The following is a 26939-nucleotide window of genomic DNA, read 5'->3' as shown; positions in this document are numbered from 1 at the left end:
AACAGGAAAATATTAAAGGAAAGGTTAATAAAAAATGTTCTTGGCATTAAAATAACTTGCTAGAGTTACCCTAATCTTCCAGAAAAGATAAAAAGATACCTGATGCACTGAAGAAGAAAGGGGTGACAAAATATTTATAACCTATCAAAATTTAAACAGCAGGCTGATTGGGATTATATTACAGAAATTTGGTTAATAAGTTTGTTAGAAATACAAATAGAGGTACTATTATAAAAAACAAAGAACAAAAGAGGATGTCCACTTTAATCATTGGGAAATATACGACACAGGGAAGAAATCATAAACAAAAACATTAAGAACTCCCAGGTTGATTTTTTTTTTTAACATTTTATTTATTTATTTGAGACAGGGAGCACAAGTGGGGAGGAAGGGCAGAGGCAGAGGGAGAAGCAGACTCTCTGCTGAGCAGGAGCCTGATGCAGGGCTCCATCCCAAGACCCCCAAGATCATGACCTGAGCTAAAGTCAGATGCTTAACCAACTGAACCACCCAGGCTTCCCACTAGATGGACTTTATAAATAATTAAGCAAAATTCAGTTTCCATACTACTCTTTAAGTAGTATGGCTCTAGGTCAATAGGACAGAGCAATGTTAGATCTGGAATGAGACTGAATTACAGAAAGAGGAAACTAAAAAACATTTTAATAACGAACAGAGTTAAGGAGATTTAGTACATATGGGAAAATCTCAGTAAGCTGGAAATTTAGAAGAAAAGTTTTTTGCTTTTAACATGGATAAAAGAAAAGCTATTCAAACTAACAGGAAGTAAAACCGTAAGACCAAGTATACATGTTGGTTATAAGAGAGCTCCATAAACACAAGATAAAGTGGGAAAGAAAACAAAATTGGGGGACAAGAGGAGTCCAGCTAAGCCCAAAAACCCCAAAACAATTCATTAATAATACGTGGAGAAAAGATTTAGGTAGTCAAAAGAAATACCTGGAAGGAAGCCCTGGTATTTATAGAATTCCTTTTTAGAGTAACATGAACTAAGTCATTCAACAAGCTTCTCACAAGGCTTAGGTTTTATATTGTTTAAGTCTCTTTGGAATAGCATCAGGGTATCTGCCATAATTAATGCACAAAACTCTTATCTGGAAAAGATGTAATTTGTCCAAGCTGATGTTGTAATTTGTAATTTGCAATTTGCTACTTCCCTCTCTAAGTACCTGTAAGTTGGTTTTCAGAGTTCATTAGCATTTTTATCAGAGAGCCCAGAGAATGAACCAAGAAAGCAAATAAAATGAAACTTCAAATCTGTCGGTTTCACTACTTGTTACCATCTCTGGGAATAGGTTCAGAAGAAAAGGTTGAACAAAGGTCTAATGGGAAAATGTTTAATTAACTGCAGATTTCACATATATTTACTAATGTATACTCCCTCTCAATACTCCCGGGTAACCTAATACAGAATATATCTCAGAAATAAATGTCAGGAAGAAACTAACAGGAAAGGAGACACACACACACTCCCATTCAAATATGGAAATAGCTTCCTCACTAAATGCAAAATAAAGCAAATGCCCACACTGTTCCCAGATGCTCTGAAAACAACATTCATGAGTAACTACAGCTTGAAATACAGAAAAGATAAACGAGTAAAACAGTACATGTCTACTTGTAACTATACCTAAAATCTAACCACAAGTGAGGCTGGAGGCCTAGGGACTTACTACTACTGTATGAAGGACAGTTTGTGGCAATATAAACTAAAATCTTTTCAGAGGACAATTCATCAGTATGTGTTAAGAGTTTTGTAAATATGTTGGTCATTGGTCCAATCATTTCACATGTAGGAATTTATTCTACAGAAATAATCAGAGATGGGTACAAAGTCGTGTATAATAATGTCGTATATAACATATTCAATAAATCAGTAAGTAACATATGACCTGAGAGTCACACAGACCTGGGCTCCAGTCCTGATGCTACTGCCATCACTCATCAGATCTGAGACTTCAAAGTATCTCATATTCTCTGGGCCCCAATTTCCCCATCTGTAAAAATGGGGTTGCCTATCTTTTATAATATAGATGACTATTAGAAGTAAATAGATAATGTATGTAATATATACATTGCCTAGCACATGGTAAATAGTTGCTTACTGTTATTATCCTTGAAGTAATTGTTTACAGTAACAAAAAATAAACGGAAGCTAAAACTTCAACAAAAAAAGGACTATATAACCACGTATTTGCTGTGTGTTTATACATACACAGTATACTGAAGCAAAATATTATACACCAACTAAAAACATGTTTTATAATAACTAATGATTTCAGGAATGCTGAAGTTATGTTTAACAAATATTTATAACACTATAAAGGGTCCAACCAAGTTTTGTTAAGCACATTTTTTAAAAAGACATGGGTTAATTTATTATTTTGGATGCTCTGTGAGTGTACAACCTCTGAGTATCTGGATTATATTACAGGCAGTTTCCATTCTGACTCTTACTTTTTTAGGTTTCCAGTTTTTCTACAATTTGAACATATACTTCTAATGAATAAATTTTCTAATCAGAAAATTCTATTATAAAAAGCTTTAGGGGACTCCTGGGTAGCTGAGTGGTTGAGTGCCTGCCTTCGGCCCAGGGCACGATCCTGGAGTCCCAGGATCGAGTCCCACATCGGGCTCCCTGCATGGAGTCTCCTCCTCCCTCTTCCTGTGTCTCTGCTTTTCTCTGTCTGTCACGAATAAATAAATAAAATCTTTAAAAAAAAATAAAGGTCAGATGATAAACACTTATTTTAAAGGATATACAAATATATGTGCATAAATAGGTCAAGTAACAATAAGGATAAGAAACTCAAACTGTCAAGAACTTAGAGGCAATAATACTGCCTATCCTTTATGAGGCCCTTCCTACAGAACTTACATACCCACAAAAGAGGCTTTGTGAAGTTCCTTCCTCTAAACCCCAACAGCCAAAGCATCCTAATAAAATAATCTTACACCTAAAGGCTCTGAAGAAGTTAACGAGTTATAAAAAAAGAAGATACTTTCCCTATAAATAATCTGTTGGAAAAGCATTACAATCAAAGGTTTAAAAAAAGGCATTTCAAAGAAAAAAGCAGTCTTTTTCTTTCTTTTCAGTTTATTTAAACTAAAAGAAAAAAAGTCTTTTCAACAAAAGGTGCTGAAACAATTGAACATCCATATGCAAAAACCTGAACTTTAACCATTTAACCCATTTCTCACAACATACACAAAAATTCAAAATGGATCACAAGGGATCCCTGGGTGGCTCAGTGGTTTAGCGTCTGCCTTCAGCCGAGGGCATGATCCTGGAGTCCCAGGATCAAGTCCCACATCAGGCTCCCTGCATGGAGCCTGCTTCTCCCTCTGCCTGTGTCTTTGCCTCTCTCTCTCTCTCTCGCTCTCTCTCTCATGAATAAATAAATAAAATATTTTTAAAAAAATGGATCACAAACCTTAGTGTAACAATCTAAAAATATATAAGACTTTTGGGAGAAAATATAGGTAAAAAAAAATTCTTTGTGACATTGGGTTAAGCAGAGTATTCTCAGAAAAGACATCAAAATCATTATCCATAAAAGAAAAAATGATAAACTACACTTCATCAAAATTTGAAACTCCTACTCTCTGAAAGTGCTAAAAGATGAAAAGAGGGACGCCTGGGTGGCTCAGCGGTTGAGCATCTGCCTTTGGCCCAGGGTGTGATCCCGAGTTCTGGGATAGAGTCCCACATTGGGCTCCCTGCAAGGAGCCTGCTTCTCTCCCTCTGCCTATGTCCCTGCGTTCTATGTCTCTCATGAACAAATAAATAAAATCTAAACAAAGAAAAAAAAATAAAAATAAATAAAAAGATGAGCCATAGACTAGCAAAAACTATTTTCAAATCAAGTATCTGATAAAGGACTTGTATCTATAACATATAAAGAACTCTCAAAAGTCATTAAGAAAACAGATACAATCTTTTAAAAATAGGCAGGGCAGACACTTCACTAAAGAAGATATATATATATATATATAAAGATATATGGATGACAAATAAGCACATGAAGATATTAAAAATCATTAACTGTGAGGGAAATGCAAATTAAAACCATACAAAGATCCACTTCCTACCTATTAGAATGAGGTGTGAGAGAAAATGACAATCTCGCATGATGGTGAGGATGCAGAGAATTTAGAACTTTTAAACACTACTGGTGGGAATGCAAAATAATAAAGCCACCTCGTAAAACAACTTGGAAAATTCTTAAAAGGTTAAGCATATAACCTTGTGACCCAACAATTACTCCTAGGTATTTATCCAAGAGAAATGAAAATTTATTTTCATACAAAAATCTAAACACAAATGTTTATAGTAGCTTTAGTCTTAATCAACAAAAACTGGAAATAATATAAATGTCTTTAAACCAGTAAACAAGTAACACATTCACCCAAACACTGAATACTACTGTACTCAGCAATTTAAGAAAAGAACAAATCATTAATACAATCAACATGGATAAATCTCAAAGCATTATGCTAAATGGAAAAAGCAGATCCAGAGCCTCATACTATATGATTCCATTTTTAAAGCATTCTGGAAAAGGCAAAATTATAGGGACAGAAAACAAATCAGTGGTTGCCAAGTGTTAAAAGTAGAGAGAGGAGTTGACTATAAAAAGACATAGAAGAATTTGGGGATATGATGGAACTGTTCTAGATCTTGACTGTGGTTGGTTACAAGACTGTATCCACTGGTCAAAACTTAGAACTGTATATTAAAAAGGGTAAATTTTACTGTACGAAAATGATACCTCGATTTTCTTTAAAAAGCATTAAGTATTCATGACACATTTAAAACAAAATGGTAAGAAATACAAAGTAATGATCGCTCTCCACTCTGTACTTTGTAAATGTAATTCAACCACTTAACCTCCATATACCCTCCTCTGAGGAAAGATGGTTCTTGCTAAAGTTAACAATTTGCTCTCTGTATTCAAATGACTATAAATACTCCAACTGTATCATAAATATTCTTAATGAGAAGACTGACTTCAATCATGAGATTTCATTTCATGATTTGGATCAATTAGATAGTCCTGTCCTCACTGTTCTCAAACAGTTTCATGAAGGTAACAGAAATTGTAACACTTGGAATAAGGCCTTTCCATCTAAAAAGGCTTTAAGTTTAGGCCTACCTTTGGTACAATTTGTGAAAGCTGCTGGACATCCATTGCATCTATTTCTTCTCCTGAGACTGACTGGGAAGTTTTGGAATACAATCCCAGACGACTAGCTAAGGTGAAATGGGAGAGAAAACATAATTGAACAAATTAGTTTTGCTTGCTAGGCTAGTCAACATAAGGTTCACTTTATATGATTTGTTATTCATTCATTTTTAAGTAAAAAATGTCTTTATACCAAGGGATCACCAAAACAAATTACTAGTAAGACAAACTTATCTGAAAGTTTAGGGTTTTCTGTTTTATTTTTGTTTAAACTTAAGAATAAGAGTTTTGACAATTTAACCCACCATACGTAAGAACTGAAACAGGGCCAATCAGGTTTTGCTTAGTAATTCAATTTTAATAAAGATCAGAATGCATTTTAAGGAAAGTATCCAAAGCCAGACAAAACATTGGTGGATCTATGGTAATCATGTAGTTAAATGTAAAAGAAAATAGATGTTACAATTTTTTTCAAAAAAAAAATTTTTTTTTCTAGGTATAATCTTCCCAACAATGTTGTTTCTGGTGACATACTCTTCTTAGATAACATAAAGTGTGAAACTCCTATACCAGTCTCTTGCTATATTAATAAAATCAGAATTAATGGATTTTAGCAAACCTTAAATTTATCAGCATGAATTACAATTTATAAATTCCAGGAGATTAACTTTCAGTGTCCTTTTTTTTCCCCCATATATATATGGGGGGTGCAGGCGGGAAGAGAAGGAAACGGAGAGAGAGAATCCCAAGCAGGCTCTATGCCCAGAATGGAGACCAACGGGGCGCTCAATCACATAATCCTGAGATCATGATCCAACAACTTGAAATCAAGAGTCAGACACCTAATCAACTGTGCCACCCAGGTGCCGTTCAATTCTTACATTTCTTAAGGTAATCTTAAATGACATTCAAACAACATAAGCACATACATGATGTAACAAGAGAATATAGACACAAGCTATTTTCTTTCAAATCAGGTATAAGTCAAAGTCTGCTTTGCAAATAATCCTCAAGTTTAAAGGGAAAACTAAATTTCATGTTTCCTTTCATGCGCAAAATCTAGTAGATTATGAGATTAAACATAATCCAACAATATAGTGGATTATGAGATTAAAAATAATGAACTATTCTTTTGTGAATAAAGTAAATGTGATTTCCTAACAGTTATGTATTTTCAATTAATAGTATTTTTAGCCTAAAATAAATTTTTGCCCACAATTCTATATAGAGTATGAGTAAATAAGAGAGTTCATTTTAATTGTATAATGTCAGGGACACCTGGGTGGCTCAGTAGTCGACTGTCTGCCTTTGGCTCAGGTTGTGACCCAAGGTCTTGAGATCAAGTCCCACATCAAGTCCCCCACAGGGAGTCTGCTTCTCCCTCTGCCTATGTCTCTGCCTCTCAATCTCTGTCGTTCATGAATGAATAAATAAAATCTTTTAAAAAATGTGTATAATGTCAATATTATGCATACACACTTTATATCTAATGGTTCATAAAGCTATGTACTGCAGTTCATTTAAGAAAAGCTATTAAAAAAAAAGAAAAAGAAAAAAAGGAAGCAACGTAGTTATACCAATTGCAACTGCAGTCTCCTGTGAGTCTCCAGTAATCATTTTTATCGATACTCCTGAGGCAATGAGTGTAGTAACAGCTTCTTTCACACCAGTTCTAGGAGGATCAATGATTCCCACCAGGCCAAGAAAGGTCAGCTGTCCCAGTTCAGGACCAGAAGCTAAAGCAAGAACTTAAGAAATAATAAAACCCAAAAAAGAAAATATGAGTCACAAAAGCATTACAATTTACTGACAAAAGCTAGAGACAAATAAATCACTTAAGATTATAACGTTATTATATAATCATTAAATATAAAAATTATTACATGCGAAGACATCAATGATTCTAGATATGGAGTTGCTTAAAGCTATTACTAAAGAATTATTAAGCAGAAAGGCAAGTAAGGAGCAAATAAATGTTTTTACAAAGCGATTACATGCAGCTCCTCTAAACATCAACTATTAGCTCTTTAGAAAATATAATTAGGTATTTGGAGAAACTATGGGTTTATTGAGCTTTGAAAATCAGTTTTAAACAGACACCTCTGAAGGGGGTTGTTACTAATGTATCTTCATCTTTCCATTTTATAGGTCTCCAGAACAATTCAATAGCTTGAAGAGAAGGCTATATTAATTAACTATATACAACATACAACAATTTTGTACATGACAAACCCTAGAAGCTAAATTAATCTGTAAAGTGACTGAACCACCACTAATTAACAGTTTGGATTCTTTTACTCTTTTCATAACATTATTAAGTATTTCTTATTTTTAACTTTGGTTCTTTAAGAATATCTAACTAACACCACCATATCATTACTGGTACTTTCCGGTCATCCTTGGGCACTTAAGATCTAACACAAAGTATTGCTCATTTCCAAATATCATTTAGCTTATCCTCAGAATTCTGGAACTTCTGATAACTACCTTATGAGCCAAAAATGTATCACCATCTGGAATATTATTAGATTGAACAATTTACCAGAGAGAGCACAAAAGAGCACACTAACTAAACATATGTATCTCATGGGTAAACTGAAAAGTCATAACCAGATCACAAGCAGTATTCATTCTTATTCATGCAGAAGGATTAAATATATTTGGAAAACCAAGAAAGGAGAGAAAATGAGTGAAAATATCAGTGAGGATGACAGAACATGAGAGACTCCTAACTCTGAGAAACGAACAAGGGGTAGTGGAAGGGGAGGTGGGTGGGGGGATGGGTGACTGGGTGATGGACACTGAGGGGGGGGCACTTGACGGGATGAGCACTGGGTGATATGCTATATGTTGGCAAATTGAACTCCAATTTAAAAAACTAAAAAATAATAGAACTTTTTTTTAATTTAGGGGTGGTGGAAGGGGAGGAGGGCGGGGGCTGGGGGTGAATGGGTGACGGGCACTGAGGGGGGCACTTGACAGAATGAGCACTGGGTGTTATTCTGTATGTTGGTAAATTGAACACCAATAAAAATAAATTTATTTTAAAAAAAAGATAAAAAAAAAAAAAGAAAGAAAACCAGGGTTAGAGGCAAACCACTTCTATTCTCCCAATGTCAGAGTAATATACCTAATTATTATGTAGATGTGAGCTCCAAAGGCTTTCACCCTGGAGAGTCACTTGATGTTGGAACAGAGGCAGAAGGCAACAGAAGGGGAAAGTGAGTATCAATTCATGTGTCAGTAAACCCTAAGAAAGGGAGATCAGTTCCTGGCTCTCTCAGTGGAGGGTTAGCCTAGAGGTTAGTATCCTATGTTTGTTTGCTTCCTTAGCACAAATGAAGATCTACTGCTACTACTACTGTTTGGGACAAGGTTAGGTAGACCTTTTTCATGAGGAGGGTCCCCGACTAAAGCATAAAAACAAAACATATTCTAATTTCAAAATTAAGAACCAAGTATATTTAAGAAACTTATAATTTAGAAGATGTAACTTAGGTACATATCAAGTTAAATCTGATGTCTTTCTGTTCCCAATATGGTAATTTCAGGGAGAGGAGGAAAGTGGAGCTTAACCAGAGGAAAAGACATGAAGCAAGAGACAAATGACCAGAACATTTCCTAAAGCCCTGCAAAACAGAGATTTTTCTCCTCTCCCAACTCTGGTCTCTTTCACAATGTCACACCAAACCACAAATACACAAACTTTCATAATCTTTCAGATGATGAGTTAAAGTAAGTGTGAAACCTCTGAAACTTCTTTAGTGTCTCTAAACCCAAGCCAACTTTGGACCCCCTTGCCGTGAGCTGCTAAAAATAACAAAACTCTGCCTTCAAAGCCACAAGAGTACTTTTCTAAACCTAGATTATAAGAGCAGAAATTCTGTAGGTCTATCAAAATGTTTTATAACCACAGAGAGCCCTTGCTTAAGTGAACCATGAATATTTTTTTTACATTAAGTTGCTTCCTCCTTCCAGGACTGTGCTTGATCTCTATTTTGTAAAATAATAAGATTAAGGAAGGCAACTCTTCCAATTTCCCTGAGAGAGACTACATAAGTATATATATTCCCCACAAGCCAGATGACTATCCAGAAGGTAAAAACCAGGTATGGCCCCAACCCTGGCCTCTTCAATCCTACATATACTGTCCTTAACAGCCTAATGTTTGTGTGCATATCAGATCCTCTCTCCCCCATCATTGTTTAGTCAGCAACACAGACATAAAATCAGAATCTGGACACTTCTTTCCTCTGAATGGCAAGGGAAGGTCAGCAGAAGAGGAACGCCTCAGTTTAAAGGACAAATTAAAAGCTTAAAACTTTAGTATTTAGGAAAGTATTTTAGATCTATCAATAATTACAACAGTCCAAATGATGAAATGAGAAATATCACTTTACCTTCTTCTATCTCCCTTCTCATAAAATAAACTTGTCTAAAATAAAATTCCTTTCACCTACTCAGAGGCCAATGCATATCTGTAAGAACTAGAAATTTCGTATTTTGCTACATTCCCAACTTCTTTTATTTTAGGGGTCAAAGAGCCAACTAAAACATAACACTTTAGAAATGGATGTTCTACAAAGCCTGGGATACAGCGTGACAGCTCAGATGTGAAGCACGAATTCAGCTACAATTAAAAGAAGGCATCACTGAGGAGGGTGCAGGAATAGGTGAATGGGATAAAGAGGTACAAATTTCCATTTATAAAATAAAAAAATCATGAGAATGAAAAGTACAGCATAGGGAATATAGTTAATAATATTATAATAATGTTATATGGTGACAGATGGTGACCGTGCCACCACGGTGAGCATTGCACAATATAGACTTGTCAAATCAATATGCTGTACACCTACAACTAATATAACATTGTATGTCAATTCTACTGCAATGAAAGCAAGCAAGCAAGCAAGCATTATCTTGCTGAAATGGCCTTACCTCTGAGCCCTGCAGAGCCCATTCGTGCCTTCTCTTGTTGGTACAGATCTCTCTGCTGCTGGGTAAGTGCCAAGGTTTGCCCTTTGCTGTAGTATGTAGTACAATACTTTATCACTTGTTCATAAGCCCCTTTCATAAAACAAATCTCTGGTCCATCCTAAAAGAAAAAACCGCAAATAAATTCAAGTTTATTTCAATTTATACATATCTGTCACTGGAGTCCAACAATACATGGCATGCATTTCTCATAATCCCAAGGGAAGTTACTCAAGCCTAACTAAGGCTTCTGAAGGCAATGCTATACTAAGCCCTTTTAGGTCAGAAACTCTGAGGTTGGGGAGAGCCTTACAACCTAACAGGAAAAGGAAAGAAATCTATCATCAGCCCACAAACAGTAATTCAGGCTTTCCATTAGTTGCTATTATATGTACAAATATATATGATCACATTTGATTCTCACAACCACTTTATAATTACGGGTATTATCAGAACCTTTTACTTTTTACCCTAGGAAAGCATTATATAAAAGCTTACAATGAAAAACTAGAGCTGCCTGCCCAAACTTTCTCACCTCTAGTCTTACTCAACAGAGCCAAACCAATTTTAACTCTTTTAGCTGTTTTCCTTGGTATTTATCTCCATGTTATTAAATACATTTATACTGCTACTTTTTCACTGATCAATTTTATACATTGCCCACTGTAACAGGTTAGTAGTTTGGCCACCCCTACTACCTATTCCTCCACTCATCATTACAAAACAGTTAAAGCAAAAGTTGTCAGTATTCTGTTTAATGATTCCTCATTGCTAATCGAATAGTCACTAGAACAGTTCACAAACATCCCACTTCTTGCAGGCACATGACAGGAACATATTTCCCTGCCCTTCTCTCCCACTTTGAAGTCAGGCGTGACTTGCTTTGGCCGATAAATATGAGCAATACTGTGTCACTTCCAAATGGAAATAATGTGCTATTCCTCTGGCCCTGCTAGGGCAGTGTGTGCTCAAATTGAGATGGAGCTCCCACCTGCCTGGGTCCCCAAGTAACTAGTGAGGAGATACTAGAAGGCAGGAAAGCAACAGGAAGGTATGATGATGTTTCCATAGCCTATATAAATTAAATATATTTCTTTTCTTGTTTAACTTTGTCTTTTAAAAAGCTTATAACTTCTTTTTATTTACTTGGTTTTATTTATACCTATCACTAATTATCTCCAAACTCTTCCATGCAATATAAAAAGCCCTTCTCAATGGTATTTTTTTCTTTTTTTTTTTTTACTTATTTATTTGACAGAGAGAGAGAGCACAAGCGGGGGAAGTGGCAGAGAGAAGCAGGGTCCCCACTGGGAGCCCCTTGTGGCACTCAATCCCAGTCATGACCTGAGCTGAAGGCAGTCAACAGACTGAGCCACCTAGGCACCCCTCAATGGTATTTTTCATATGATTAAATGAGCAGGTAAGCTATTCCTTCCACATTATTAATGAAGATCTCCTTCTTGAGTCTTGTTCTCCTTTCTAGTTTGAGTTGGTCGACTTGTAGGCCTGCTACATAACTAATATCCAGGAACTTCCCCTTCACCTCTATCATGGGGATTCTTTGCACTGTTGTCCTGGTTAGAACTCTGGGTGTTAAGTCTTCCTTTTCCTTAGTCTACTGTCTTATGTTGGAATAAAATATCTGCAAGTATTTAAGAAAAGGTGTGTGAGATACAGATTTTGAGACACGGAATATCTCAAAACATTTTTATTCTATCACATTTTTAAGGTCAGCTGAGAATAAATTTCCTCTCAATTTGAAGACATTCTTCTATTAAACTTCCAGGCTCCAGAGTTCAGTGTTACTTTTGCAAAGTCTAAAGAAGCTACATTAATTCCTAAACCTTTTTATATGATCTTCCCCTTGCCTACTAACTCTCTAGCCCAGAAGCTTTCAAAATTCTCCTTAAGCATCCTCAAATTTCTTGATTGTTGTGTTTATCCTTTCATCCCACTCTTTAACATAACTCATTGTGCTAAGCAGCTGACAGGCAATTTTATTTTAGAAGCTGAGGTAGGTCCTTCTGGAAATTTTTATGGTGTTATCTGATAAAGTCTTCCCATTTTGGGGGTGCCTGGATGGCTCAGTCAGTTAAGCAGCCGACTCTTGGTTTTGGCTCAGGTCGTAATCTCAGGATCCTGAGATCAAGCCCCAGGGTGGACTCCCAACTCAACAAGGAGTCTGCTTCCCTCCTCCCCCTCCCCCAGTGTGTACCTGTGTGTGTGTGAGTGCGTGCACTCTCTAAAATAAATAAATAGGGCAGCCCTGGTGGCGCAGCAGTTTGGTGCAGCCTGCGGCCCAGGGTGTGATCCTGGAGACCCGGGATCAAGTCCCACATCAGGCTCCCCGCATGGAGCCTGCTTCTCCCTCTGCCTGTGTCTCTGCCTCTCTCTCTCTCTCTCTATGAATAAATAAATAAATCTTTAAAAAATAATAACATTGTAAAATATTTAATAAATTAAATAAATAAATGAATGAATAAATAAATAAATATTTAAGAAAATCTTCCCATTTTCTTGTCTCTCTATTACCACTATTAGGTGGATGCTGGCTCTCCTATTTATTTTCTGATTTTTGTACCTTACCTTTTATATTAAGCACCTCTTTGACTTTTTGTTCCACCTTCTGATAAATGTTCTATTTAAGGCATTTTGTTGTCATTTTCTACGGTCTTTGGAAATTTTCTTCATCCACCATTATCACTGTTTTGCTGAGACTCCTTTCTCTGTTGGTTTGGTCTGTGGCTTTCGTATTAAAGACTTTTCCCTAGGAATGCCTGGATGGCTCAGCAGTTGAGCATCTGCCTTCAGCTCAGGGCATGATCCTGGAGTCCCAGGATTGAGTACCACATCAGGCTCCCTGCAAGGAGCCTGCTTCTCTCTCTGCCTATGTCTCTCTCTCTCGCTCTCTCATTAAAATCTTAAAAAAAAAGACTTTTCCCAAGTATCTAGCAATTCCTGACTGTCCATTTACATTAAGACTGAAAAAATTAAAGGTTTAGAAGCTCCATGGGCATTGATAGGTTTACCAAATGATGGCCCTCACTGTATGATGATGAGATGATAACCAAGAGTCAGTAAACTCTACCAATAAGTGATGAGCCCGCTTAAAAAATACTCTGTACTAGGGGCACCTGGGTGGCTCAGTCAGTGAAGCATCCGACTTGTAAACTCAGCTCAGGTCAAGATCTCAGGGTGGTGAGTTGGGGCCCTGTATTGGGCTCCAAAATGGGTGTAGAGTTTACTTAAAAAACAAAAAACAAAAAAAACTGTACTGTGAGGATCTCCCTGGGACCAGTCAGCTTCTCTACAACTCCTTAATCTTCTTACTTAGAGAGTGAGGGCAGGGAGATACCTCCCTGCAGGCATTCTAAGAAAGTGGAGGTATGGCTAGAGACTTCCCCTGGAGGACAGTGATTTGCCCTTAATCACTCTGTTTTCAGTTATAAGCCTTAATTCTGCCCTCCACTCTTGTCTCCAAGATGAGACTTCTGATATTCCTCAGAGATACAAAAAAAAGGGGGGGGGGGCTGATAATCTGGCCTCAAGAAACAGGAGGTTCTATTGGTTCCTCACCCAGAATTTCAAACTGATCTCCTATTTTTAGCTTTCTGTCTTAGTCTCTATTTTCACACTGAGTCTTCTATACTTTCTATTTTTTATATCCTTTACTCATTGGTTATCATTTTGGCAGGTTCCAGGGAAAAAGTATAAATAAATGTATACTGACCTGCTCAAATGAAAGTCTTCTTAAGCCAAACTATTTGAACCACTGAAGTTATTTTTAAAATTGGTAAATCTGCCACATTTGTGCCAGGCTGACCTCTTCTAGATCTTGAGTCACATCTGTGTATTTGGGTTTTGTTAGTTACATTGGTTGGTTTTGTGTTGTATAAGAAGCTCTTCAGACCAGTAAATGAGAATATAATCACACAAATCTTTTCAAACTTATATCCTGCTGCTACCTATCTCCCACTCCCACAACTGAGAAGATCAATCAAACTGTAACATCAGAGTATAACTTCCAGAGTACAACTTTGGTGAAGTTAGATTCAAAATTGCTGAAGTCAAATCATTAAACTTTATATGAGCTTCATTATCCTGAAGTACTGTGTGATCATACATAAAACGTAAAGAAACTGACCTTTCAAATAAACTCAAATACATATTACAGCTGTATTAACTCTATGTCAAGGGACATTAGATGAAAATTATCTAACTCTAATACAATTTTTGAATGCTTAATGTTGCTAGGTTTAAGTAGGCTCCAAGCCCAATGTGAGATTTGAACTCACAACTGTGAGGTCAAGAGTCACATGCTCCAACTGTGCCAGCCAGGCACCCCTTATGTTACAAGGTTTAAACGTATTTTATTTTTACAGTTTTATTTTCACTTGTCTCCCTTCCCAGGGATTCATAAAAGTTCCTTTAAAGCTTAGATAGAAGTATTTTAACCCTCATGGACAGAGTTCCTGGCAGACATCTAAAAGTTCAATGTTGGCCAAATTGACCTTTCTTTTAAAATCAATTATATTTCCTACTTATTATGGGTGAAGGGGAAATCTCACTCATTCCTGTCTATAGAGACATAATGGTTTCAAACTATTTGCTCACAGGTGAAAATACATAACCAATTAATTCCTAATAAAGAAAATATAAAAATATAAAAATAACAAATACTTTAAAGGCAGAGTAAGTTTAAGCATCACACTATTAACAGCAACTATGAGTGACATAATTATACACTGCCGATAACTAAGAATTCTTATTACACTAACTTTGTAAAAATTTCTAAAGTACCCAGGAACAAAGTAGCAGCTGGAAATATCAGTGCCTGTCATTTTGCCAGTTTTTAAGATGAATAAACCAATATGAATTATAAACATTTGGTAATCACTTTCCCACAAAATAATGTGGTTTTGTTTGTTCTGAAGACCAGACATTCCTACAGTGAAAGAACACAGAGTAACACCAGAGGGCAGAAACCTTTAATACATAGTCATCAACAACAAAAATATCGAATCTGATGTCTCAGGATCTAAGACACTGAGACTTGGGTCTAATTCATTTTAAGCTGTTTGCTCATACAGCAAAACTCGATGTCTCTATGCATAAATTCAAAGAGAACATGAGAACAAGGATAAGTTACTATAAATTATATATACTTTAAAGCAATGGGACTTTGTTATAGTCAATGAGTATTTAAACCTAAAGGTGGATAATAAATACAATGTAGTCATCTATGTTAAACAAGATTTAGTATGTACTCTTTACATGGAAGGGTACCTGCTGTGTTCGATGTACACACTTAACAGCCATCCATTTTTGCTCAGAGCTAAAAGGATATTCAGCTTTTCTGACATAGTCCTGTTGAAGTCCATCAAGACCCATCTATATGGCACAAAAAGAAAGTTAATTCTCACCAACATGTGATTATTTTTTCCTTTAACAAAGAACAAGGATCACAATGTACAGGTAGGCTGGCTAGAGATGAGATACCTGGAGTATTTTTCAAATAATGGTGATAGAATAGCAGTGCTCCATCTATATATACCACATTTCTCTGAATGGCAACATACATGATCAAGATGAAAGCCTGGGTGTGTAGATACAGTGTAAGACATGCTACCTGGACTATATGTAGACCAAATCTTCAACACTGTCTAGATTAAAATCTCTACTGGCTCAAATTCTGGAAGGAAGCAGGATACATATAAATAAAATACCCAACCAACACTGAGCATGTACTTTTATGATCAACAGAAGCTTCAAATTCAATTCCTTACTTCTTAGGGATTCAAATCTATTTTTCCTGTTGCCACTATCCTACTCTCTTACATCCTACCACTTGATATTCTGACTACTACCAGTGTACTGTAGCTGTTCTTCCCATATCCTCTACATTTTCCTCCAAATATTCAAAAATATTTTTTAAACTACTCAAAAACCTAGCTTATTGCTTTTTGTTCTCTTTGCTATCTACTGAAACATGTTTAGACTCTTCTTCCTGGCTTTCAAAGGTCCTTTCAGAAACCCACCATGCAGTCTATTTAACAATCCTCAAAGGGATCCCTGGGTGGCTCAATGGTTTAGCACCTGCCTTTGGCCCAGGGCGTGATCCTGGAGTCCCGGGATCGAGTCCCGCATCGGGCTCCCTGCATGGAGCCTGCTTCTCCCTCTGCCTGTGTCTCTGCCTCTCTCTCTCTCATGAATAAATAAATAAAATCTTTAAAAAAAAAATCCTCAAACTCTTTTTTTTTCATCCAAGTTAATCAATATATAAACTACCATGTAATCTATGATTATTTATTCCTCCATGCTTTTATTCTTGCTCTTTCCCTGGCTTACCTCCCACCTAAATCTTGCCTATCCCTCAAAACTGAAGTCTCAAGTCTGGATTTGCCTTGTTCTTATTTGTGGTTCAACTTTTAAGACTTAACTATCTTCTAATATTGGTCTAGCTTGTATTTGTACCAAGCATGTCACAGTGTCAACTCTCTACCTAAAATGTGAGGTTCCCAATCATAAGCAGGTAGTTTTCACACTCTTTACCTCTTAAAAAAGTTAATATAAGGTTACGTATAACACCACTGTTAATATTGGTTAACAGATTAAACTTCTAAATATCTTTCAAAAAGCTATTTGATGCTATTTTAGTTACCAAAAAACAATAAAGAAATGCACTTTTTACAAACAAAACATATTCTAAAACTATCAATTTTATTTTATTAAATTTAATATAATAACCTACATTTCCATATTAAATTTCAATTCAAACAACTTCATTTAGAGATATCCTATTTCACACAAGTCTCAAAATTTTCTAAGACTGCTCTTAAAAGTAAGAGTTTTAATTTTTGTTATGGGAGTGACAGAGTGGACTTCAGGTTTTTCATCTAATCAAATATAAGACTTAGAAGAGGCCATCAATTGGGATAAATGAAAGGGTCACAGAAAACAGCACCCTCTCTCTCCAACACATTCTAATTCTATACTCATTTTAAGAAATTGATAATGAAGGAAATAGGAAGAGAAAGAAAAGCTGATTTCTCATGATGTCCTTAATATCTTCACATGGAAATACTTAAAGAATGTTGTCTTCACTCATTTTAAAGTTAGCACTTCAACATTACACACATTGAGAAAGCCTTCCACACAAAACTCTAAATATTACGGAAAATATTATAAGAACATTCACTCATAAGAAATCCAATCACTGGTCATTAGTTTGTTTCTTGAATGTAAGAGATAAAGCTATGTTGAAAAGGCTTTATTTTTATCAGCTCTGTATTTCAAGAATAATAAAAATGGTTCACAAACCATTTTGGGGCAATAAAAACAATAAAATATTGTGAGTCTTCTTCATTCTAAACCTAAAAACCTGTAATACTGAAATTGATGACCTCACATTCTCTTGTGAAAGTGATGGCTCATATGTCAAAGAAATCAAACACATACCTTCATTGCAAGAGCAATTAAGGCTCCTTCCGTTGGCTTCCCCATTAGAGTGTTGTTTCTAATTACAGCATCATTGCATACACAACCCGCCTAAGAGAAATATACAGAGACTATGAACCCATCACTGTGTTCTAAGTCATTATGAAAAATCACCTTCTTAGAGAATAAAGTATTTACCTCAACAATTCTGCTAACAGCTGGGTTATAGAATCCATGAACAACATCACCATCAACAATCACTTCCCCAAATGGATTGTAGCCAACACCAGTAACCTAAGGAACATACAGTGAGGTCAATAAATCAATCCATAGAGACAGTGATAATATTTATGAAAGCCAAAAACGATGATGACTTGTGTCATTTCATTTTATACATCTTGATGCTATTAATGTATATACCTAGAAAAGCACATGTCTAAAAGAACATGTGCTTTTAATACATAATTCTTTTAATAGTTAAAAGAATATAGATTCCAGGGTTCCTGGGTGGTTCAGTTGGGTAAGTGTCCAACTCTTGGTTTCAGCTCAGGTCATGACCTCATGTGTCATGACACTGAGCCCTGAGTCAGGTTTCAAGCTCTGCACAGAGCCTGCCTGGGATTCTCTCCTTTCCCCTCTGCCATTCACCCCTGCTGCTTGTGCGTGCTCTCTCTCTCCCTAAAAAAATAAAATCTAGATTCTAATTTTCACCGTAATAACAAACCTATAGTTAATTATATGAATAATTAATTATAATAAATATAATTATATTGTATTTAATATATTAATTTAATATATATTATATATTAAATTATAATAAATATAACAATGTATAGCACTTTTTTTTTTTTAAAGATTTTATTTATTTATTCATGATAGTCACAGAGAGAGAGAGAGAGGCAGAGACACAGGCAGAGGGAGAGGCAGGCTCCATGCACCGGGAGCCCGACGTGGGATTCGATCCCGGGTCTCCAGGATCGCGCCCTGGGCCAAAGGCAGGCGCCAAACCGCTGCGCCACCCAGGGATCCCTATAGCACATTTTAAGTAGAAATATACTAATACAATTAATATAAATTTATATTGTTTCTACTTATAATACACTATAAAAGAGTAAACCATGAAAATCTCTAAACATAAGTGAGCTTTAAATTTATGTAACATTAAAAAATAATAATAATAAAAATAAATTTATGTAACATTACATCTATAAACATACTCAATTTTCCAAGAATTCAATTCCATTTCCATATCTAACATTTGTGACAAACCTGAGACCCAGAAAAAAAGCAGAATTCTTTTGGCAAATATGCAGGCTAGGCTCAGTGACATTACATGATTTATCCTAGCACTTAGAAACTACTTTAACATAGTATATTACATGCCAGTTTTAAAAATCAGAGGTACAGACAAGCCAGATACTTATTCCATATGGCTAGAACTAAGCCAAACAAAAGTTGAATTTCACAGCAAAAATAAGACAGTTTAGAGAGAAATTAACAAACAGCTAATGCTTGACATATGGAAGTATGGGGTTAAAACAACAGAAACTGGGCAGCCTGGGTGGCTCAGAGGTTTAGTGCCGCCTTCAGCCCCGGACTGTGATTCTGGGGACCAGGGATTGGGTCCCACGTTGGGCTCCCTGCATGGAGCCTGCTTCTCCTTCTGCCTGTGTCTCTGCCTCTCTCTGTCTCTCATAAATAAATAAATAAAATCTTTAAAAAAAACCCAGAAATTTATTATACCCTACTTTCCACTCCTGAACTATGCAAGCACATGTTAAACCCCAATGACTCTAAATCATCAACACACACCATATTGGGTATCCTTAACCAAATCTAACACTCTAAATATCAATATTATTATTTTAAATCCTACATAAAATGGAATTAAATAAACTTAAGTACAACTTCTGTCAATTTGTCTAATGATAGTGAATTGGATGCAAATATAATTTAAAATATGGTACCCTTCTTAAGTAGTGTCAACGAACATATTAGCTAGAAAGCCTGTTAAGACTGGGGTTAGACTAGAACTTGTCCTTACCTAGCTTCAAAATTAACCAATACACATAGAATGACATGTATTTAAGAAACTGCCAAAATAGGGATCTCTGGGTGGCGCAGTGGTTTGGCGCCTGCCTTTGGCCCAGGGCGCGATCCTGGAGATCCGGGATCGAATCCCACGTCGGGCTTCCGGTGCATGGAGCCTGCTTCTCCCTCTGCCTGTGTCTCTGCCTCCCTCTCTCTCTCTGTGACTATCATAAATAAATAAAAATTAAAAAAAAAAAAAAGAAACTGCCAAAATATTATTTTTAAAATGAAGTAATTCATCTATTAATTTACTCCTCCCACACGTATTTACTACTATGAGGAAGGCCCTGTGTTGGGCAACTTAGTTCTGCTCTATTAACAACTTAAATAGTATAAAGAGGAACAGAAAAGTTTACCTGGGCTAAAAACCAAGAGGCATCAAGTTCTATGAAAACAATATCTAAGGCCAGTTCTGGGCAGCCAGCAAAGCTTTTTTAAAGAAGTGGGGTTGAATGTTTATCACAGCAATATCCATAATAGCCAAACTATGGAAAGAGCCCAGATGATGTCCATCGACAGATGAACATCTGTCGCTAAACTGCATATATATATATATATATATATATATATATCCCTTGTATATATACAATGGAATATTACTCAGGCATTAAAATGAAAGGAAATCCTGCCATTTGCAAGGACATGGATGGAACTAGAGGGCATCATGCTAAGAGAAATAAGTCAGAGAAAGATAATTATCATATGATTTCACTCCTATATGGAACTTAAGAAACAAAACAGAAGAGCATAGGGAAGGAATGGAAAAATAAAACAAGACAAAATGAAAGACGGAGACAAAACATAAGAGACTCTTAATCATAGGTAAGAGGGGAGAGATGTGGGAGGATGATGGACTAAGAGCACAAGATGTAATGAGCACTGGGTGTTATATAAGACTGATGAATCACTGAACTCCACCTCTGAAACTAATAATATACTGCATGTTAATTAAATTTAAAGAAAGAGGGATCCCTGGGTGGCGCAGCGGTTTGGCGCCTGCCTTTGGCCCAGTGCATGATCCTGGAGACCCGGGATCGAATCCCGCATCGGGCTCCTGGTGCATGGAGCCTGCTTCTCCCTCTGCCTGTGTCTCTGCCTCTCTCTCTCTCTCTCTCTCTCTCTCTCCCTCTGTGACTATCATAAATAAATTTAAAAAAAAAATTTTTTTTTAAAGCTATATGCTTAAAAATAAATAAATAAATAAATAAATAAATAAATAAATAAATAAATAAATAAATAAATAAATTTAAAGAAAGAAAGAAAAAGTGGGGTTGGAACTAAGTTGCAAAGGATGAGGTAATAGACTGTCCTATACACAGTGAGAATAGCAGCAAAAGTCCTGAAATAGGAGGAATTTTGCTACACTGAAAGAATCATAAATCTGTGTATCTGGTGCCCAGAAAGCAAAGTAGAATATGTAAGGATAAAGAAAGAAATAAGGAACAAAATATGTAAGGGCCTTGAGAGGCCATACGTCAGGATCCTGGTCACAATGGAAAGCCACTAAAACATCTTAGTTTTGGGAGTGACTTGCTAATATTTGGTTCTAAAAGACCCCTCAAGCTGCATAGACAACAAAAATAAAAGTTTGGTAACAAACGGCTGTAGGAGTGATTAAAAGACAGGTGCCAAGGATGATTCAAAGTTTCTGGATGGTACAAATGGAGTGTACAAGTGAAGTGGGATCAAGACCAGTAGCACAAGGAAAAGGCTCTGCTGGTGATGAATTTATAGCCGTTTTGAAGATAAGACACTAGAATGGTTAGGAACGTCTAAACACCAAGTTTCTTAACAAAGAAATACAGTTGTTAAAAAAGGAAAAAATCTATAGAGTACCTCAGCATGCAGACCATCCGAAGTAAATATGTGAGTAACAGTCATTTCATTCTTTGTCAGTGTTCCAGTTTTATCTGAACATATCACATTACAGCAGCCTATAGAATAAATCATTACACGTCATCAAAAGAGTCAGGAAGAAATAAACAAGTTTATATTAAAAACACTGGAAGCCTGTCCTACTTCTCTAAATTTTACACAAATTAGGCTCACTGATAATTTTATTTTCTCTCATTGTGCTTTTCACCATTAAGTTCTGAAATTAAAATTAAAAAATAGTGATAAATGATGACTTTTCCTTATTAACTTGCAGTTGAATTTCTACAAAGCTTCTCAGTATTAGCTTTATATTATAATGTTACATAATACATTTTCTAAAGTGTTAAGGGTACTTAAATATAAACCCATATAAATTTTCAGTAAGTATTTTTAAGTATTTTGCCTTCTCAATAGTATAATGCAAACTAAAAAATGAAATTCAGTATTTTTGGATTCCTAAATTTAAAAAAAAAAAGAAATTTCACAGCATAAAGTTTTGTTGTAGCAACATTTAGCAACTGTTGTATATTTACTGTTCTTATCAGCAAATTCAGCTGGAGTGTGATTTCTAGGATCTATGATAATTATCTTGAGATGTCAAAAGAAGAAGATTCTATTAATTTTATTCCAAGGTTTCATTTGTTATATATGGATTTTTTACATAATTTAAGCATTAGAACATTCCATGACACAGATTTCTCTGAAAGTCCCCAGTCTTGAATGATACACATTTTTAATTACCTTTTCTGGTCATGAAAACCATACTTAACTTTGCCACAAGTCAAATATCACTATGTTAGCCTCTCAGACAAAAAAAACTGTTGCAACCTGATGATTCACTGTTGATGTAAACTAGCACACTATTGCTTAAGTATGCTTGTATTACCACATACTTACCCAGAGTTTCAACAATAGGCAGTTTTTTCACAATGGCCCTTTTCTTCACCATTCTCATAACACCAAGGGCTAGAGTCACTGTGACCACAATGGGAAGACCTTCAGGAATTGCTGCCACAGCCAAACTGTAATCAATATATACTTAGTATTGAAGTATAAATTAAATAGTACCTACAGCAATAATTTCAATTAGCTTTTACTTAAAACAGAGGCTAATAAAAATACAAAGTTAATACTGTAATAAAAAAATACTTAAATAAAAATTAAGAGGAAGGGAAAGCTAATTAACATTTATGGGATACCTACTAGCTGCCAGGTTAAGTGTAGTGGTTGAAGAATGTACGTTTGTGACATCAGATTGCCTAGATTTATTAGCCAAGGCTTCACCAAATTTTACCTCTTTGACTCTGAGCAATTATTGCTCCACTCCTGTAGTTTAATTTTCTTATCTAGAAGTGCAGATAGCAGTGACAGATATTCAAACAAAAACTTATACATGACTACTCATAGCAGCAATACTTACAATGGCCAAAAGATCACAGTAATGTCCATCAACCGATAAATGGGAAATTGTGGCATACCTATACAATGAAGTATTATTCTGCCATAAAAAGAAATGAAGTACTGATACATGCAAAACATGAATGAGCCCTGAAAACATTATGCTAACTGAAAGAAGCCAGACACAAAAGACACATATTTTTATTCCATTTATATGAAATATTAACAATAAAACAAATCCATAGAAACAGAAAGCAGGTTAGTGGTTGCCAAGGGCTGGGGAGAAGAAAGAATGGTGAGTGATTGCCCAATGGGCACAGGGTTTTCTTTTGGGGGGATGAAAAGTACTGATACTCGATAGTGGTTGTGGTTGTACATTATGAATGGACTTAATTCCATCGAATTGCACATTTTTAAATGGTAAATTTCGTGGTATGTGTATTTTCTAACAAAAGATTAATTACTTCATTGTTTCCCTTTGCAATTTTTTAAAAAGTCAAATTAAGTCTATTTTTTATCCCAGTACAAATATTAGCTCCAAAAAATATATATATATATTAGCTCCAACTCTCCTACAGTTAAGGACATATGCATTCTTGTTCTTCATTCTAATGTTGCTGCATCCACTGCTTTTACTCATCAACCTCTATTATCTATTTTTTCTTTAGCATCATCTAACTTGATATCATTAGCATGCTGTTCCATAAGCATTTTTTAAGTTTTTCACGCTGTTTACAGCTTAATTCTAAAATCTGAAAGCCAATGGATGACATAATACCATTGTCCAAATAGTCTACACTGAAAGAGTCAAAAAATACGTGTTTATCAGGGCACCTGGGTGACTCCATCAGTTAAGTGTCTGACTCTTGATCTCAGATCAGGTCTCAATCTCGGTCATGAGTTCAAGCCCTATATTGGGCTCCAAAGAAATATGTGCTACCATTAATACTTCCTTCTCTCTTTTGAACTATTCTATGCTGAAACAGAATCCTCTTTTCTTATGCTTACATTAACCCTCACTATATCAAGAAAAATAGGCATCATCATTTACAATCTAGATCTATTGGACCATTCCATTCTTTTGTTTTTAAGTCACTTCATGAACAATTTGCAGAGGAATAAAATGGATTGTGAAAAACTTCATTTGAAATTTTGAATTTTAGGGATGCCTGGGTGGTTCAGCGGTTGAGTGTCTGCCTTTGGCTCTGGGCGTAATCCCGGAGTCCTAGGATCGAGTCCCACATAGGGCTTCATGCATGGAGTCTGCTTCTCCTTCTGCCTAGGTCTTTGCCTCTCTCTGTAGGTCTCTTACAAATGAATGAATGAATTAACTAACTTTGAATTTTAACCTCAAACTATATTCCTGGATTTGAAGGTATATCTGAAATGAGCAATGTCCTTTGGATGCAACTAAACACAGCCTGGAATATATTCACTTTACAAAAAGTAATTTCAAATTCAAAAAATATTTCCAACAGGTTATAGGCTTATCAATTCTGGTTTCACTTTTTGCATTTGTGTCTTCAAAATGCAACAACTTTTGAAAATGTGGATGGTTCATAATTCTGTTGAAAAGAGAACAGTTATTGTCTTAGTAACATAGTTTTTAGACTTATAAATACCAATAACATAAGTCCAGTTAAGCTTTTCATTTCTGTCATCTATTTCCTTTTAATCACTTTTATATTCATACCAGCCTTTGGTATTTCTCCACTTATAAATGGTATAAAGTAAAAAGTTGGTAAACAAATATTATAAAACATTAAAGAAAACTGCCATACACATCCTTTTAACAAAAATGGGTGGTCTAGGTTCTTGTTGGAAAACACTGCATGATGAATTCCTTGCTGTAGAACGACTAACTGAAAGGGAATACCTGTCCTTCCTTTTTTGTCCTTAGAAATAAACTATTCATTCATTAGTTCAGGAATTTCAGAAAACCTAGACTGCCATCCAAAGATTCATAGCATTAAGATTTCATTTATTTGATTAAATTTCACCCTCATCATTAGAGTGTATGGTGGCTCTTTGTCTCTTTGCTTTCATCTTTTGGTTCACCCAGTAATTCTTCTATCAATTATTCTTTGCCATTATGGTGAAAAGTGAAAAAATAATGATTGCTGACTTTAATGAATAGGAAAGAAAAAAAGGCAACTATAATGACTGTATCTCCAGACCCCTTTTATACTTGTAAATGATGATGTAATACTGAGCAACATAATGAAAAAATTAAAGGATAACAGAATAATGCTATTACATCAACCTTATAAGTGATGTCATCATTCTGCATTCTTATTGTTTTACTCATTTTTAGGACAGGTGGAAATAATTATTAAAATAATTAATAGGATAATGAAATAACAAAATGTTTCAAGACACAAGAAAAATAAGGTCACTAAAGATCCCATAATATATCTTACTTAGATTTATGAAAGGATAATGGATCCATAATTGCAAAGTAGAATGAGTTTTATTCTATTAAAAAAAATGTTTAACGCTTTGTCCTTTGTAAGACCTTGAAGTAGGAATAAAAATCATGATATGTCAACCTTCACAAACAGAACTGCCCCCTCAAAAATACTAAAAATCTAAAAATGAGTCTAATAGATAATATGCTTATGTTTAATATCTCAAACTCATACCCCATTTTAAATTTATTTTGTATGCAACCCAAGATTGAAGCCAAGAGTTTTAAATTGTATGTTTGCCCCTTTAGGGGAAAAGATACACTGCTTCATCCTATCACAAATATGTTTTAACCTTATTCAACCTACCAAGTCCTTATAATACATTTGACTTTTTTTTAATTGTTTTTGTTCTAATATTTGAACTATTACTTTCTACTCCTACAATACAGCTGTCATCCAGGATTTCTTTTCCCTAGATGCCTAGGTAAGTTTCACTCTTACTTATATCCCATCCATCACCATTTTCCTTTTATCATCTTTGTTTTGCTAGAATTCATACGGGACAGAGAAGGAATAAATTTTCTGATTACTTGCCTATCTGTTTTTAACTAACTGGATTGATACCTTGTCTCCGTCTAGATTTAGACTTAAAATCCCTCCCTCTGCCTGTGTCTCTGCCTCTCTCTCTCTCTCTCTCTCTCTGTGTGACTGTCATAAATAAATAAAAAAATATTAAAAAAAAAAAAAAATCCCTTCCCCTCGTACTTTGATAGCACTGCCCTACTGTTCTCTAATGTAATCCAATGTTACTGTGGAGGAAGGGTTAATAAAATCCTTTTCCCTTCTGCATTTGATTAAATCCCTAGCTCTTTTCCCCTAGTGACCTGGTAAGGGTAGTTATGTCAACTATGTTGCTAGGCAACACTACTTCTGATAAAGGGATCTCCTGATTGACTGTCTATGGAATATTAAGAATTCTAATTATTTTACAGGAAGCCATCACTTTGGATTTCCTGAGTGTAGGTGACTCTTATAACTGGACATGTTTCTTGCAAGCACCCTGGAAAGTATATGTTTCCAGAGATGTTGGCTCCCACGGACAATGAAACATTTTAACCTAGGGTAGCTCGCCCACACATAAGGTCATCCCAATCTCTTGTACCTGAAGCTGAATTGCTGCACAGACTCTCTCAGAGGAGTGCTGCCTTAAGTTGCCCCGCTGTTCAGGGCACAGGTACCAATTGTGACCATGAAAGTCTTGTGAATTTAGTAGTCTAAAAAGATCCTATGATGGAAACTGCAGCTGCTGATGAGAAGTTTGATACCAGTCTAATTATCTTTCCTCTATAGAAGACCTAACTTGTTTAATTTAATAATGATGCACCTAGGTTGGGAGTTTTTTCCATCCTGCTGGGCATTTACATAATCCATACAAACTATAAAAATTTCATGTTTTGCTTCTGATTGAAAAATATTTATGTATCATTTCTTATATAATTTCTTCTTACCTCTTTTAAAACTCCTATCGGTTAGATATGGTATTTAT

The 26939-nt window shown here is 35.5% G+C and overlaps 1 protein-coding gene across 5 annotated transcripts in view; it reads right to left on the bottom strand.

Moving 5' to 3' along the window:
- The window catches only part of ATP2C1 (ATPase secretory pathway Ca2+ transporting 1), a 139241-nt gene that overhangs the window by 34126 nt on the left and 78176 nt on the right, over positions 1-26939 (bottom strand). For all 5 annotated transcript variants that reach the window (XM_049099929.1, XM_049099931.1, XM_049099930.1 and 2 more), the window contains 8 exons: positions 22485-22609; positions 21549-21646; positions 17820-17915; positions 17643-17732; positions 15471-15575; positions 10149-10305; positions 6785-6955; positions 5178-5275 (listed from right to left, as the gene is read on the bottom strand). In XM_049099929.1, coding sequence (XP_048955886.1) covers positions 5178-5275; positions 6785-6955; positions 10149-10305; positions 15471-15575; positions 17643-17732; positions 17820-17915; positions 21549-21646; positions 22485-22609 — 940 coding nt within the window. The remainder of the gene's footprint in view (positions 1-5177; positions 5276-6784; positions 6956-10148; positions 10306-15470; positions 15576-17642; positions 17733-17819; positions 17916-21548; positions 21647-22484; positions 22610-26939) is intronic.

This window comes from Canis lupus, chromosome 23, assembly GCF_003254725.2.
Source record: "Canis lupus dingo isolate Sandy chromosome 23, ASM325472v2, whole genome shotgun sequence".
NCBI classification, from domain to species: domain Eukaryota; kingdom Metazoa; phylum Chordata; class Mammalia; order Carnivora; family Canidae; genus Canis; species Canis lupus.
The sequence above is the reverse complement of the archived record's forward strand: the minus strand, read 5'-3'. Positions and strand labels throughout refer to the sequence as shown.